This window comes from Podarcis erhardii (genome assembly GCF_964252035.2).
Source record: "Podarcis erhardii genome assembly, chromosome: 5".
Taxonomy (NCBI): domain Eukaryota; kingdom Metazoa; phylum Chordata; class Lepidosauria; order Squamata; family Lacertidae; genus Podarcis; species Podarcis erhardii.
The window spans coordinates 11,016,070-11,032,910 of NC_138509.1; the positions used below are offsets into that span (position 1 = coordinate 11,016,070).

The 16,841-nt window shown below is 45.3% G+C and overlaps 1 protein-coding gene across 5 annotated transcripts in view; it reads left to right on the forward strand.

The window, feature by feature from the left end:
• NAT8L (N-acetyltransferase 8 like) overlaps positions 1-16,841 on the forward strand; it is a 52,252-nt gene that overhangs the window by 2,413 nt on the left and 32,998 nt on the right. For all 5 annotated transcript variants that reach the window (XR_014157091.1, XR_014157092.1, XR_014157093.1 and 2 more), the window contains exon 2: positions 13,173-13,337. Coding sequence is in view for 2 of the 5 variants with exons in the window: in XM_081864416.1 (XP_081720542.1) it covers positions 13,173-13,337 (165 nt within the window). In the remaining 3 variants the exon portion in view is untranslated. The remainder of the gene's footprint in view (positions 1-13,172; positions 13,338-16,841) is intronic.

Sequence of the window (16,841 nt, forward strand, 5' to 3'; positions counted from 1 at the left end):
GGTGCAAAGACTTCAGATGCCTCTGATGACTGGGAAAGGATAAGTGTATTTGCATCCACCCTGAAACAAGTAAAAATGCCTCTGTCTCTGAATTACTCCCCAGCGCGTCAGTTCAGTTGTGGGTCAGGAAGATTGATATCCTCTCATCTCTCCATAAAGAATAGTGGTAGTCTAATATTGTCATCCTTCTTGTCTGTAAAAATAAGAGGGAGCCTAGCGGATTTAACTTGGGAGAGAATAAATACCGCAACTCAGAAGACTGCATTTTTCTCCCCCATTTGCCTTAATTTCATGAGTTCATATGGGAGTTTCTGGGGGACGACAACACATTTTATTTCAAAAACCCCCATATGAACCAACCGGGCCTCTGTGAGGCCATTTAAGGCTTTAAAGGTCAGCACCTGCACTCTAAATCAACGAAACAGATAGACAACCAGCTCCAGTTACGCCTCCGCTGCTTCAGGAGTAGTGCAGTCCCATTCAGAATAGGTTAAAAATCTTCGCACAAATTTCCAATAGTGCCTCCATCTTATATGGTTCAAGTTCCATTTGTTTATCTCGCTCATTCCTGAATTAATTGAGTGTTGCTTCTGTTACCTCCACACAATTTGTTGTTGTTTAGTTGTTAAGTTGTTTAGTCGAGTCCGACTCTTCGTGACCCTATGGACCAGAGCACGCCAGGCACTCCTGTCTTCCACTGCCTCCCACAGTTTGTTCAAACTCATGCTGGTAGCTTTGAGAACACTATCCAACCATCTCGTCCTCTGTCGTTCCCTTCTCCTTGTGCCCTCCATCTTTCCCAACATCAGGGTCTTTTCCAGGGAGTCTTCTCTTCTCATGAGGTGGCCAAAGTATTGGAGCCTCAGCTTCAGGATCTGTCCTTCCAGTGAGCACTCAGGGCTGATTTCCTTCAGAATGGAGAGGTTTGATCTTCTTGCAGTCCATGGGACTCTCAAGAGTCTCCTCCAGCACCATAATTCAAAAGCATCAATTCTTCGGCGATCAGCCTTCTTTATGGTCCAGCTTTCACTTCGATACATCACTACTGGGAAAACCATAGCTTTTAGTATACGGACCTCACCTTGCCAACAAAGGTCCGTATAGTAAAAGCTATGGTTTTCCACACAATAGAAGATTAAAAAAAAAAAACCCTGAGAGGTGCCACAAACGTATGGTTCTTCAGCCCAAAATTTCAGATAACTTCTCCCACTGTTTCCATGTAGATGTTGAAAAGCAAGGGAGACGAGATGGAACCTTGTGGCAACCTGGAATCCAATGGCCATTGGGTGGAACATCAGGTCTCCCAGCACACCTTCTGGGACCAGCCTCGCAGGTACAAGTGGAACCACTGCCAAACAGTGCCTCCTAATCTCACCCTTGAAAGGCATCCTAGAAGGATATCGTACGGATAGTCAGTAGTCACGAAAGGCACTGAAAGCTCCAGGAGAATCCGACAGAGTCACATTCCTCTCCCCACACTATTCTCCCAAGTGATTGTCTAAAAATGTACCCTGACTAATTGAGCAACAATTAATTTCAAGTGTTTTATTTAATGCAAGTATCTGCAAAAGTTCCCTTTTGAGGAATTTCCCCCTTTCCTACAGAGGAGAAGACGTGTCTTCCAAAATAATGCCTGCTACAATGACAGAACATAGGAAGCCTGTTTTTGCTTTGGAACAATTCGCTTTTATTCAAGTGTCAAATTAGTCGAGTATTTAATCAGCTAAGATTTTGTTTGACTGAATGATGGATGTACTCGATTTCTTTCCAACTTCAGTTTAATATACTGTTTTCGTGTGGTAATCCTGTTACATGGAAGTAAGCCACTCTGAGTTAAACACCATTTGGACTTACTTCCAAGTAAATGTAAACAGGATTGTCCCAGAATGAACATGAAATGCATTGCACATGTATAAACTTAGCGAGAAAATCATAATGTGTGAGGTTTTTTTGTTTTTTAAAGTATAAGTATGATTACAAATATGCCCAGTATTAGAGATGAAGCTGCAAGTTCCCGAATAGGTAAAGGTAAAGGGACCCCTGACTGTTAAGTCCAGTCATGAACGACTCTGGGGTTGCGGCGCTCATCTCGCTTTATTGGCTAAGGGAGCTGGCGTACAGCTTCCGGATCATGTGGCCAGCATGACTAAGCCGCTTCTGGCGAACCAGAGTAGCGCACAGAAACGCCGTTTACCTTCCCGCCGGAGCGGTACCTATTTATCTACTTGCACTTTGATGTGCTTTCAAACTGCTAGGTTGGCAGGAGCAGGGACCGAGCAACGGGAGCTCACCCCGTCGCGGGGATTCGAACTGCCGACCTTCTGATCGGCAAGCCCAAGAAGCTCAGTGGTTTAGACCACAGCGCCTCCCTCGTCCACCCGAATAGATAATTGGGGCTAAACTGTACACAGAACTAATTGTAGGCCGGAATCGAAAGAGTTAAATTTATACGATAATGCTGAGGTTGCTCCTAAGGGCCTAACTATACTTGACACCAATTTCATTGCTTGCAGTCAGTTTTTCTTTATTTAATTACAAGCATAGCCTACCCACCCCTCCCCATTTGATAGGCTTAGGGAAAGGCTCCCATTGGCCCCAAAGACTTGCAAGCGGGAGCGTTCTTCAAGATCCTGGCAAGGGAGAAGAGGGTTCGGGTTTCCTTCGCTATATACTTTGCTACCAAGAGTAATCACGGGGGAGGAAGTAATAAATAATAGTGATATGTCATCATAATCAAGCAACATATAATTAGCATCTCTTGGAAGTTAAGACCTAAAGCCCCATTGCTTTATATATCTTGGCTAGCTTTAGATGCAAAGGGATGTGTATGTGGAGAGAGGGAGGTGGACAAATGTATGGAAAAGTGAGCTATTAATGGATACTAGGCGCAGGGGCTGTTTGCTCCCTCCCAAGTTCAGAGGCAGTGTGCCTTTGAATGTCAGTTGCCAGGGAACAAAGCAGAAAGTGCATTGCATTCACATCTTCCTTGTGCGTTTCACATAGGCATCTGAAGAACTGTGGTTGCAAACAAACAGTAGTTTGAACTTGGTAGGCTTAATCCTACAAGGCTCATCTTTATATTCTTACTTAAGTTCTGTTCTGCATTTTAACAAGCAGATCTCTTCTCGTGTCTACTTTAGCCCTTAGCTTTTCTAGCTGGGAAAGCAGGCCGACTCGGGGGTTGTGGCGCTCATCTCGCTTTACTGGCCGATGGAGCCGGCGTACAGCTTCCGGGTCATGTGGCCAGCATGACTAAGCCTCTTCTGGCGAACCAGAGCAGCGCATGGAAATGCCGTTTACCCTCCCACCGGAGCGGTACCTATTTATCTACTAGCACTGGTGTGCTTTCGAACTGCTAGGTTGGCAGGAGCAGGGACCGAGCAACGGGAGCTCACCCCGTAATGGGGATTCGAACTGCCGACCTTCTGATCAGCAAGTCCTAGGCTCTGTGGTTTAACCCACAGTGCCACCCGTGTCGGGAAAGCAGGTATAAAATAAAAATTGAAAATAGGAACTATCAACACGGTGGTTAGCAAGCCATGGGCTGTGAAACGGTATGAAGTTTGAGCCCTGGCCCGTTACCATGCAGAGGCAGAGGGAAATCGTATTTTTAATTGCAGGAGTTGTCCAGGTTGTGCCAGAAAACTAGTCCAGGTTCATCAAGTCCACCAACCACTTTCCCTCCCCGCTGAGGCACGTGGGGACAAAATCTGCTTCTAGACGCGGTTTTGAATTTATTGCCAGCTACTGTGAGGTGTTTTAATTACTCCTTCCTCTTGGGTATCACTGCTCAGGGAGAGAGAGAAGAATCTTTGAAGTGACTGGTGGCACCATTGCAGAAGGTTTGACTCTTGGGTTCTTGGTCTGTTGTTCCATGATGAATGCCTTCTGGCCAGAGACCAGTTGCCCTTGCCGGAGAGAGGTGTATGTTTGGCAGAAGTCTTGCAAACCTGATCAGGAAGGCTTTAAACAGTATCCTGAAGGGAAGGTCGATGCAATAGGCAATGTAATACTAGAAGATAGCACGGCAACAGGTATAATAATAATAATAATAATTAATAATAATAATTTATTATTTGTACCCCACCCATCTGGCTGGGTTTCCCCAGCCACTCTGGGCAGCTTCCACAAACACAAAAAATAGACTAAGATGTCACACATCTTCCCTGAACAGGGCTGCCTTAAGATGTCTTCTGAATGTCAGGTAGTTGTTTATCTCTTTGACATCAGATGGGAGGGCGTTTCACAGGGCGGGCGCCACTACCGAGAAGGCCCTCTGCCTGGTTCCCTGTAGCTTTGCTTCTCGCAATGAGGGAACCGCCAGAAGGCCCTCGGTGCTGGACCTCAGTGTCCGGGCAGACCGATGGGGGTGGAGACACTCCTTCAGGTATACTGGGCCGAGGCCGTTTAGGGCTTTAAAGGTCAACACCAACACTTTGAATTGTGCTCGGAAACGTACTGGTGAGTGACTGAAAACGGACACAGTGAGCTAGTGCATGTGGCTCTTAACCAGAAGGTGCGTTGCACGAGGTAAGGCTAGATGGCCCTCAGGGTTCCTTCCAGCTCTAAAGTTCTATGATTCCAGTATGTAAGGGAAAACAACCAGACGGAGGCTGGCGTGTAGAAGCCATGGTTTGCAGTGTCTGTGCGAAAACACAGAATATGGGAGAGAAGCATATGTATACCCAGTATAAATGAAGGAGCGTCTCCACCCCCATCGTCCAGCCCAGACACTGAGGTCCAGCTCCGAGGGCCTTCTGGTGGTTCCCTCCCTGCGAGAAGTGAAGCTACAGGGAACCAGGCAGAGGGCCTTCTCGGTAGTGGCGCCTGCCCTGTGGAACACCCTCCCATCAGATGTCAAGGAAATAAGCTGTCTGGCTTTTAGAAGACACATGAAGGCAGCACTCTTTAGGAAAGTTTTTAATGTTTTATTGTGTTTTTAATATTCTGTTGGGAGCCACCCAGATTGGCTGGGGAAACCCAGTCAGATGGGCAGGGTATAAATAATCATATTGTTGTTGTTGTTGTTGTTGTTGTTGTTGTTATTACTACTACTACTCAGTAGGAAGGCCAGCGTGATTCAGTAGGTGTTACTGAAACCTGATGGGATGAGATTCATGCTTGGAATGTAGAGAGTGAACGATACAGTGGGACCTTGGTTCCCGAACAGCTTAGTTGACGAACAAATCGGCACCTGAACAGCGCAAACCCGGAAGTAGGTATTCCAGTTTCTGAACATTTTTCGGAAGGCAAACATCTGTTTCAGCTGTTGGCACTGTTTCCGGGACCAGTCAGCCAATCAGAAGCCGCACCTTGGTTTTCGAACGTTTTGGAAGTTGAACGGACTTCCAGAACAGGTTGAGTTCAAGAGCCAAGGTACCACTGTATAACATATTCAAATAGAATAGACCCAACAGGAAGGGAGGAGAAATTGCATTATGTGGAAAAGATGTGTGTGTGTGTACACACACACACACACACACACACACACACACACCACACACCACACACACACACACACACACACAGAGAGAGAGAGAGAGAGGTTTCCATGGGTTTGAGGATGGAGAGTTGCTTGAGAGTATTTTGTTGCCATCCATCTGTGTGCCATTGGGGGTAAAGTCAATTCGATGGAGAGTCACAGCACCTGATATGGATATAGATATGGGAAAGAGATGTTTTATTGCAGGTGGGGCAGATGAAAGCATCCAGTTTCACCATTACATCCAGGTTCATCGAGGCGTTTCTTCTGTCTGTGCTCTGGCCACTGCTCTGGACACACAACCCAACTGCCTGTCTCCAGGCACGGTGCTCACCTGCAAGGGATTCCCACACAGCACGCTTAATATTGCCCGCCTTCATGCCCCATTTGCGGGCATCTTTGTAATGCAGGGACGTGGGTGGCGCCGTGGGTAAAACATCAGTGCCTAGGACTTGCCGATCGTATGGTCGGCGGTTCGAATCCCCGCGGCGGGGTGAGCTCCCGTCTTTCGGTCCCAGCTCCTGCCCACCTAGCAGTTCGAAAGCACCCCTAAGTGCAAGTAGATAAATAGGTACCGCTTTATAGTGGGAAGGTAAACGCCGTTTCCGTGTGCTGCGCTGGTGCCGGCTCACCAGAGCAGCTTCGTCACGCTGGCCACATGACCTGGAAGTGTCTGCGGACAGCGCTGGCTCCCAGCCTCTTAAGTGAGATGAGCGCACAACCCTAGAGTCGGACATGACTGGCCCGTACGGGCAGGGGTACCTTTACCTTTGTAATGCAGAGTTGGTCAACCCACAGTCCTGAAGCCAGCTCCCCTTAAAGCACATTCTTTCCCCCCCCCAATTTTTTTTGGGGGGGGGGTTTCACAATATTATAATAAACAAACAAGACAAACAAACATAAATCATAGCCTTATTGAAAATTACACTTATTAACATTGTTAGGTGACTTCCTCGCTTCCCCTTGGTTGAATTTCATTGCATGTCCTTTTAACGGTTTTCCAAATCCCAATTCTTATGAAATTTAACTTAAACATTAACATCCTTAAATCTTCACATTATGGAATTAAACATATTAATTCATCACTTAACATACCGTAAATAAAATCCTAAGAATCTGCAAAGGCGCTGTGGGTTAAACCACAAAGCCTAGGACTTGCCGATCAGAAGGTTGGCGCTTCAAATCCCCGCGACGGCGTGAGCTCCCGTTGCTCGGTCCCTGCTCCTGCCGACCTAGCAGTTCGAAAGCACATCAAAGTGCAAGTAGATAAATAGGTACCGCTCTGGCGGGAAGGTAAACGGCGTTTCCGTGTGCTGCTCTGGTTTGCCAGAAGCGGCTTAGTCATGCTGGCCACATGACCCAGAAGCTGTATGCTGGCTCCCTCGGCCAGTAAAGCGAGATGAGCGCCGCAACCCTGGAGTCGGTCACGACTGGACCTAATGGTCAGGGGTCCCTTTACCTTTACCTTTAAGCTGTTTTCAGTTAATTTAACTTAACATATTTAACTAAATAATCATTAAATTTGATCCACTCTTCCTGATACTCCTCCTCCTTCTGGTTGTGGACTATTCCGGTTAGGTCAGCTAGCTCCGAAAAATCCATCATCTTCATCTGCTATTCTTCTGTTGTTGGTAATTCTTGGGCTCTTAAAGCACATTCTTGGGGTTCCGGCCATCTTCCATTCTGCGTACATGACCAAGCCAGCGTAGACGTCACTGAGATATGCTGTGAACATGCTGGGAATGTAGGCTTGGAAGAACACACCTTTGTCTGAGACTCTGTCCTGCCACATGATCCCCAAAATCTTCCTGACACAGCAAATATGAAAGACGTTTTCCCATATCCTTTTGGAGAGATGAGCCATTGCCATGGCTGGCGCAGTTACAAATACACTTGTCCACCTTGAGAGTATTTAAGGAAAAACAAAAAGAGAAGGAAATAATAGCAGCATCATTCTGGGGATCCGCTACACACTGCCAAGCCGGTAAGAATACTTGGATGATGCCTTCCTAGATCAGATTGCCAATTTTTCAAAGAGAATAGAGATCGAAGACGTCAGTTAGATTCCTAACAGTCTACCCTGAAACCTCAGCAGTCTCAGCAATTGCCATATATCACTGATAGAGATTGTTGTTGTTGTTTAGTCGTGTCCGACTCTTCATGACCCCATGGACCAGAGCACGCCAGGCACCCCTGTCTTCCACTGCCTCCCGCAGCTTGGCCGAACTCATTTCGTAGCTTCAAGAACACTGTCCAACCATCTCGTCCTCTGTCGTCCCCTTCTCCTTGTGCCCTCCATCTTTCCCAACATCAGGGTCTTTTCCAAGGAGTCTTCTCTTCTCATCAGGTGGCCAAAGTATTGGAGTCTCAGATTCAGGATCTGTCCTTCCAGTGAGCACTCAGGGCTGATTTCCTTCAGAATGGATAGGTTTGATCTTCTTGCAGTCCATGGGACTCTCAAGAGTCTCCTCCAGCACCATAATGTCTCTGCTTTTTAAGATGCTGTCTAAGTTTGTCATTGCTTTTCTCCCAAGAAGCAGGCGTCTTTTAATTTCGTGACTGCTGTCCCCATCTGCAGTGATCATGGAACCCAAGAAAGTAAAATCTCTCACTGCCTCCATTTCTTCCCCTATTTGCCAGGAGGTGATGGGCCCAGTGGCCATGATCTTCATTTTTTTGATGTTGAGCTTCAGAACATATTTTGTGCTCTCCTCTTTCACCTTCATTAAAAGGTTCTTTAATTCCTCCTCACTTTCTGCCATCATTGTTGTGTCATCTGCATATCTGAGGTTGTTGATATTCTTCTGGCAATCTTAATTCCGTTTTGGGATTCATCCAGCCCAGCCTTTCGCGTGATGAATGATAGAGATTAGAAGTTTATATTTACCTTTCCATCCCCAAATTCTGTGGTAAAGTTGGGGTGAGAAATTGGAATCAGGGGAACTGTGCCTCAAAGAGTACGTCCCCCAGGTGTTATCCTACCACTTGTCTACCACTTTTGGGGTGGCAGGTATTGATGTGATCCCACCTCTACCACCACTTTTGTGGCGATCACACAGGTCCCTGGACGTTTGACGGTCTGTTGATCCCTGTGCCACCACTGTGATTGCTTTCTTCGCTGCCACCAACCCGTTTCTCTCGGGTACACACGAAGTCCAGACAGTTGTTAACATTAACAAATAATCAAGTTTATTTTTATAAGCATGAACAAGTTTAAGGTTTCAGTTAATTTTTCTTGTCAGTTTCTTAATCTTAGTTTCTTTACTGATCTATATGCTCCTAACAACTTCAAACTGATTATCCCAACTATCTATCTGACTCCACCTAACAGTTCCTCTCACTCTCTCACAACACAACTTGACCAACCCACAGACTTATCCTCCCTCTTCCTTCTCCAACTCCCAACTCTCAACTGACTTCCACACAACTCCAACTCCAACTCTAACTCTAACTCTAACTCTAACTCTAACTCCTCCCCTTGGGTTCCCACTGTCCAATCACTTCACACTCATTTAACCCTTTCCTTATGACCCACCTAGGAGGCAAATGCCACAGTGTGCCATTGACTTCCTTTTTGCATCAATTGCACTGGCTGTTGGTCTGTTTGCAAATGCAATTCAAAATTGCCCCCAAACTCCAAAGGAACCTTTAATGATGCTGCCCATTCACTGAGGTCACCTGCAGAAGATGTCCAGGTGGAAAGGAACAGGGCCTTCTCAGTGGTGGCGCCCAGCCTTTGGAACCCCCTTCCCCAGTATATCATACCCCTGCTGTTGACATTCTGTAATATACTCAATATTATTTTATGTTAATAGGTTTTTTTGCCTGCTGCCACCCTTTCAGTTGTTGTTGTTCTGTGTGTGTTTGTTTTAAAACATGTTTGTTTATTTTCAAATATAGAAACACATGTGCACAAATGCAGATTAATACAGTAAAGCAGACATTAAGTCAGAAGCCAAAAAAGAAAAAAACCAAACATCTTTAATAGACAATTCCATGTGGCTGAATGATCCTGAAGCTAGGAGGGATACTTTCTCATATAAATATATATAAAGGCTGAGGTTATTTTTGTAGGGGTGTTGCTGTTTCCTACTCCATCTATCAGTTATTAATTATGACTCGTGCTTTTATGTTTTTACACTTTTTTTTTTTAGCTGCTCTGGGTGGTTCAAATTCTAAATCAGAAAAGCTGCATTTAAGTTCTTTTAATAACAGATAATTAGATTTTCAGAGGTGTTAACTCTCCTTCCCAGTTTTACAGATGACGTCAAACAGAGAGGGAAATTAAGTGTTCAGGATAGAATGGAAAGCTGAGCTGAAACAAACAAAATCAAATTAAACAGAGAAATACAAACCTCTGTGTTATGGCAAAGCAAAACAATTCAGTGCATGTGCATAGGATTGGGAGAGGACCTAGGTAGCTTCACAATAGTAAATTTGAACAGGATCTTAGTTTTGCAGCTGATCACAAGCTGAACATGAGTCAGCAGTGTGATGCAGCTGGGGGGGGGGAGGTTAATGCCATTTTAGGCTGTATTAATAGAACCAGGGTTTCCAAGACACATGAAGCAATAGTTCCATTTTATTCCTCACTAGTCAGACCTCATTTTAATTGCTGTGCCCAATTCTGGGTGCTACACTCTAGGAATGACCTTTGGATATCTAGAGAGCCAGAGATGTGCCTAATATAATAATAATAATTTATTATTTATACCCCACCCATCTGGCTGAGTTTCCCCAGCCACTCTGGGCGGCTCCCAATCAAGTGTTAAAAACGATACAGCGTTAAATATTAAAAACTTCCCTGAACAGGGCTGCCTTCAGATGTCTTTTAAAGATAGGATAGCTGCTTATTTCCTTCACATCTGAATGGAGGTTGTTCCACAGGGTGGGCGCCACTACCGAGAAGGCCCTCTGCCTGGTTCCCTGTAACCTCACTTCTCGCAATGAGGGAACCGCCAGAAGGCGTTCGGCGCTGGATCTCAGTGTCCGGGCTGAACGATGGGGGTGGAGATACTCATTCAGGTATACTGGGCCGAGGCCGTTTAGGGCTTTAAAGGTCAGCACCAACACTTTGAATTGTGCTCAGAAACGTACTGAGAGCCAATGCAGATCTCTCAGAACCGTGTTATGTGGTCCCGGCGGCCACTCCCAGTCACCAGTCTAGCTGCCGCATTCTGGATTAATTGCAGTTTCCAGGTCACCTTCAAAGGTAACCCCACGTAGAGCGCATTGCAGTAGTCCAAGCGGGAGTTAACTAGAGCATGCACAGTCTGGCGTGACAGTCCGTGGGCAGGTAGGGTCTTAGCCTGCAGACCAGATGGAGCTGGTAGACAGCTGCCCTGGACACAGAATTAACCTGCACCTCCATGGACAGTTGTGAGTCCAAAATGACTCCCAGGCTGCGCACCTAGTCCTTCAGGGGGCACAGTTAACCCCATTCAGGACCAGGGAATCCCCCCCCACCCCCCCCACCATAAATTATGCCAAAAACCTGAAACAAAAATTCTGTGTGAATTGTGTTTTATTTGAGGGTGGCTTGGGGACCTCCACAGGCAAGGGCCAGTCCTGTTTCAAAAACCTATGAGAGTTCTTGGAGAGTGTCCACAAGCCGATAGCTAGAGGTGATCCAGTTGTCAGTGGAACTCAGATGGAAGGTGGTGGACTCTCCTTCCTTGGATGTTTTTGAAGCAGAGTTTGGATGGTCATCTCAAAATCAGAACAACTATAAAAACACTAATTAAAACAATACAGTATAATACAGCAAGGAAGATTAGATGACTTTCAAAGTCCAGGTTTCCCATTCAGGGCCGAGATCACTCTGGAGAAGAAGCTGTTCTTGAGACAGCTCGTTCTTGTCTTCATCATCCTGTATCTCCGTCCCGACGGCAGGAGCTCGAAGAGACAGTGACCAGGATGCGATGGATAACAGTCGTGTGACCTCCATCCTTCTCCTCTCTCTGCGCGTGAACCTACTGCACAATGTGGGCACTGGCAAAGGGGGACTTACCTCCCCTCCCCTTTGCTCAGGCCCGGTGTTGAGGCTCTCCCTAGCATCTTCTGGTCCCTGCGCCCCTTCCCCACTGGAGGCCGGGCTTCCCTCCTCGCCAGAGGAAGAACTGCTTCGCAAGATCTTCGGAGGCTCCCTGTAACACAACTGCCCTTCCACCTCTCGCCTCTGAGCTGATGGCAGTTCCCTGACAATATGCTTTTTAACTTGCCCATGAATTATCTAGAGTTGGGAGTGAGCAGCGAGGTGGCCAAGTTTGCTGATGCTGCGAAATATTTGGGGGGCGTTAAAACCGAAAGAGGTTGCGAAGAACTCTAAAGGGACCTCTTCAAACGGAGGGAACGGCAAGTGCAACTCAGTGTAAACACGTGTAAAAGCAGGCCTGCATTATTTCACATGTGCAGTCATGTGGGATCTCAACTGACAGTGGCTGGCCAGGAACAAGACCTTTGGGTTGTAGTGGATAGCTCCATGAATAGGTCAACCCAGCTGTGAAAATGGCAGTTTAGCAGCGGTGGGCAACCCTTTTTCCATTGAAAACCTCAGGGTTGAGGGGGGTCACATTCTGGCACAAACAGAACCATTGATGGGTGGATCTGGAGATTAAAGTCCTTCCAGTAGCACCTTTGTTGTTGTTTAGTTATTTAGTCGTGTCTGACTCTTCGTGACCCCCTGGACCAGAGCACACCAGGCACTCCTGTCTTCCCCTGCCTCCTGCAGCTTGGTCAAACTCATGCTGGTAGCTTTGAGAACACTGTCCAACCATCTCGTCCTCTGTCATCCCCTTCTCCTTGTGCCCTCCATCTTCCCCAACATCAGGGTCTTTTCCAGGGAGTCTTCTCTTCTCATGAGGTGGCCAAAGTACTGGAGCCTCAGCTTCACGATCTGCCCTTCCAGTGAGCACTCAGGGCTGATTTCCTTAAGAATGGAGAGGTTTGATCTTCTTGCAGTCAGTAGCATCTTAGGGACCAACTAAGTTTGTTGTTGGTATGAGCTTTCGTGTGCAAGCACACTTCTTCAGATACCTCCGAAAGCTCATACCAGTAACAAACTTAGTTGCTACCCGAAGGATTTTTTTTATTTTGTTTCGACTACGGCAGACCAACACGGCTACCTACCTGTAACTGGAGATTAAAATGTTCAGGATTGACTAATCTGTCATAAAGTCCACCCCGCTTCAGTTTTTCCCATAGCTCCCAGTTTGCTCTCAGACCCTTAGGGGGGAAGTCTTTGCCACAAGCTATACAACCACATTAAAAAAATAATAATCCATGAATTTATTTTTACCCAGTTCTGAAACTACATAGAAACGAGGGGTGGGGGGCTAGGTTAATCTAAAACAGAAGTGGAGGCTCCCAGATTCCTCCTTACAGCCATTCGGGGGGGGGGAGAGAATGTGCAGTTCAAGGGAGAAAGACTTGTTTTTATAACCATTGAACAGGCCTCTGTTTTCAGATGATGCATTTTAAAAAGTAATTGAAGCTAGAAGATTCTCTTAAGTGAACAAAGCAGCACATTTTAAAAAATGTTTAAAAGGCCTGTTCTATAAGCAAAATGGAATACATTGTGCAAAGAATGTTTGCTGTATAATATCTGTGACTTTTGGGTTTGTGTTCCAAAATCAACACTGAATTCTCTTTTCTGACAGGTATCGTTTATTTCTCTTCCTTATCTCCATAGTAATGTGCTTTGTTGTGACCAAGTCCTTGCTGCTGACCTGCTGTTTGCCCTTCTTTCTAATGGGTATGAGGTACTACTTCAGTAGAAAAGTTATCCTCAGCTACCTGGAGTGCTCACTGAATACGGACATGTCTGATATTGAGCAATATTACATGAAATCGCCAGGTGAGTAATATGTCCATGGAAGGATCAGTAACTGAACATCTTTCATTGTGTCGTCATGACGGAGGGCTCTTTTAATTGCTAAGAACACGGCAATTTCTTCTCAAGAAGAAAAGTGTTTATATTTAAACAGGATTCCAAAAATCAGTGGAAACGTCTCGTCTGTTTTTTATTTGGTACTTGGGTTCAAATGGAAGTTTAAAACCTCCTTGGTTTGTATTGTTGGAAAATATACATAGTTCTGTTTTATGGAACTTGAGTTTCTCTCTCCTTTCAAGTGATTTGTATGTCTTTCATAACAGTAGCGCACAAAATCTTAAAAGAAACTCTCGGGGCACAAATCTATGGAAGAGCCACTCTGCGTTAGGCCTGGAAATTCCAGTAGTTAGTTGTTTTGTGCATTATCTGTGTTCAGGTCAGCTCCCGCACATCTAAAAGGCATGTGAGCCAGACACAGGGAATATTTATCCATCTATGGCGCTATTCTTTTGAAATTCCTCAACTGTAATTGGGACAGATTTGTGCAACGAGTGTTCAGCTCTCATTCATTGTGGGGATAAAGGACTCCTTTGAGAAACTTGCTAGAGTAAGAACAGCTGGGGGCTTGGTTTTAAAAACATTGCTCCTCTTTTGAGAGTGCCGAATTATTTTAAAAACTCTCTCTGCTATCTATTCATATATCTACTGATATAAACCCGCTTGTATTCAGTAAGCACACTGAGTGTCTCAGGTAATTCTTGGAACACATTTGTGTGCAGAGCTATACATTGGAACGGTGTTGCTATTAGCTCAAAGTCTAGTAATTTTGCTCAACCATGTTATGGATCGGGAATAAAAAAAACCCTAACACTTGAATCTGTTTAATTAGTGACCAGCTATCAAAGCATGTTCAGTTTTTCACCCTGGAAACAGCACGGACACTATCATGCGCGGAATCTGGGAGATATGAGTTTCTTTCGCCACTAGTGAATGTTTTCAGCATTTAACTGTCGTGAACACTGATGACTGTGAATTGCTTTGCTCCCACCGAAGAGGAAAGAGATTTTGCTCTAGGGAAGGACCTCAGTATGAGTGGTCTGGCAGATGATTTATTCCCCTAGACTACACGGAAGGAGTGTGAATTTCTGTGGCAGGCTCTGGGTTTGATAACCATGGTTGGTAGGAAGTTAGTGTTACATCACCAGCAATTCAGCTTTTGCTTGGTCTACAGGAGTGAGATGTGGGAAAATAGTATTGTTAAGCTGTATTGTATTTAAGATATTTGGAAAAAAAGTAATAAAAATTATTGGGGGGGGAGAGGAGTGGGATATCAGTGTAAATTCTAAACTGGAGGCAGTTTTGTCACTTGTACATATTGTAGGGGTGTGGGGGGGGTGTATATATATATAAAAATACACACAACCTACATATATATGTAGGTATATATTATAATTTTTTAAATAAATGCTTGCTGTTCCTGGAAGTGTGACTTTAACATTGCTTAGGCTATATGCTCGCTTTATTTCGATAGAAAGGAAAGCTTGGGTTTTGTTGGCTGCTGTTTTCACTTTTGGAGGATATTTTTAATTTGCTATACTTAACGTGTGAAGATTCTTATAGCATTGATTAGAACAATTCCCTGGAAAACAAATTTTATACTTCTGCTTTATCAGTACTGTATTCCGCCCCGCCTGCCCCCAACTTGAACTTGAATAAGGCAAAATATCTTCTAGCACAATGGACCAAATATACTAATGATCAGAACCCAATAACTGCCTCTGCCCAGAATATTTGCTCTACATTGCAGTTGGGGGTTGTAATGTTTCCATAGGGAGCTAATTACTTAGAGTCATTATTTATTCCAAAATATAGGAATGCATTTACATGAAGTTGCTGTAATGTTCTTCCTCAACTATTTTGGAAGGAATGTGTAAGATTTCAGGAGGACATTTTAATGGCATTCCATGCGAAATCCTGTTTGCCAAAGTGCTAGGGAAGAGTTAGAAACTATACTGCATTCATTACTGTTGTGTAATTTTTGTAGAGAAAGCAGATTTCTTTGCCCCTTGATTGCTTCCATCCCAGGATGGTCTTTAAAGTAGCATACAGCCTTCCGGGTCATGAAATTAACTGCTTAACTGAATGAGTTTGCAAAGTTTGTGTCTCAGGGTTGCATGATTCCTAAAGCAACTTTTAGAGAATCCTTAAGAGTTTTAGATTTTAATTTTTTCCTGCATTTTTAATGAAGAAAAACGTGCTGCTTGCTCTTATACTTCCTTGCAATTTTTTGGTTCCTTTACCCCTTATTATTATGGAGTCCCGTTGGAGACAAGGTGGTGCATAAAAAATAAATAATAAAATAATTGGAGACAAGGTTGGAGACAAGGTGGTGCATAAAAAATAAATAATAAAATAATAAAATTTAGGAATCATATTAAGCCATAACATATTGCATCTGGTCGTTACACCTTTAATCTGAGTCAGAAGACCTGGCTTTGACTGCTGGCTCCACCAAACGTGATCCAAAGCAAATCTCCATGATCTGCCACATGCTTCCAACATTACAGTGGTGCCTTGCAAGACGAAATTAATCCGTTCTGCGAGTCTCTTCGTCTAGCGGTTTTTTCCGTCTTGCGAAGCAAGCCCATTGACGGCTTAGCGGCTTTTAGCGGCTTAGCGGATAAGCTGATAAGTGGCTTAGCGGCTTAGAAAAAGGGGGGGGGAAAGGGGGGAAAACGCAGGAACTCGCAAGACATTTTCGTCTTGCGAAGCAAGCCCATAGGAAATTCGTTTTGCGAAGCACCTCCAAAACGGAAAACTCTTTCGTCTAGCAAGTTTTCCGTCTTGCGAGGCATTCGTCTTCTACAAGCCACTTACATACACAAAGCATTCTGTTCATCCTTAGGGGCTGAACCATGGGGCACAAGGACATGGCGCCACAGAAGCCTCGCCTGACTCCCTGCAACTTCTTTCCTTTTAACTTTTTACTGCAGAGCAGATGTGTTGTTGTGATAGCTTCAGGCAGCCCCACCACCCCTCCAGATGATTCTGGGGGAAGGAAAGCTGGCAAGGGTGACGGTTGTGCTTCATGCCAACTGTAGCTCTGCAGTGAAAAGCTGAAAGAAAGTGGAATGCTGCCCTCTGCCTTGAAGCGGTGGGGCCTCCACTCTTCCAGAAGTGGAAGCAGAGGAGGATTGGGGAATGTTTTTCAGCTCGGGGTCTGATTTCCGCAGGGCAAGGCAGGCCAGGCAATGTGTTGCAGCACCACGGAGAGCTCCTAAGTGAGACACTTGCCCCAACAGAGCCTAGAGGTGGACTGAGGCCTTTGGAACCTCTGCCTCCAGTCCACATATCCATGGCTCTGTCTGCTGGGATGCGGGTGGCGCAGTGGTCTAAACCACCGAGCTTCTTGGGCTTGCCGATCAGAAGGTCGGTGGTTCGAATCCCCGTGACGGGGTGAGCTCCCATTGCTCTGTCCCAGTTTCTGCCAACCTAGCAGTTCAAAAGCACGCCAGTGCAAGTAGGTAC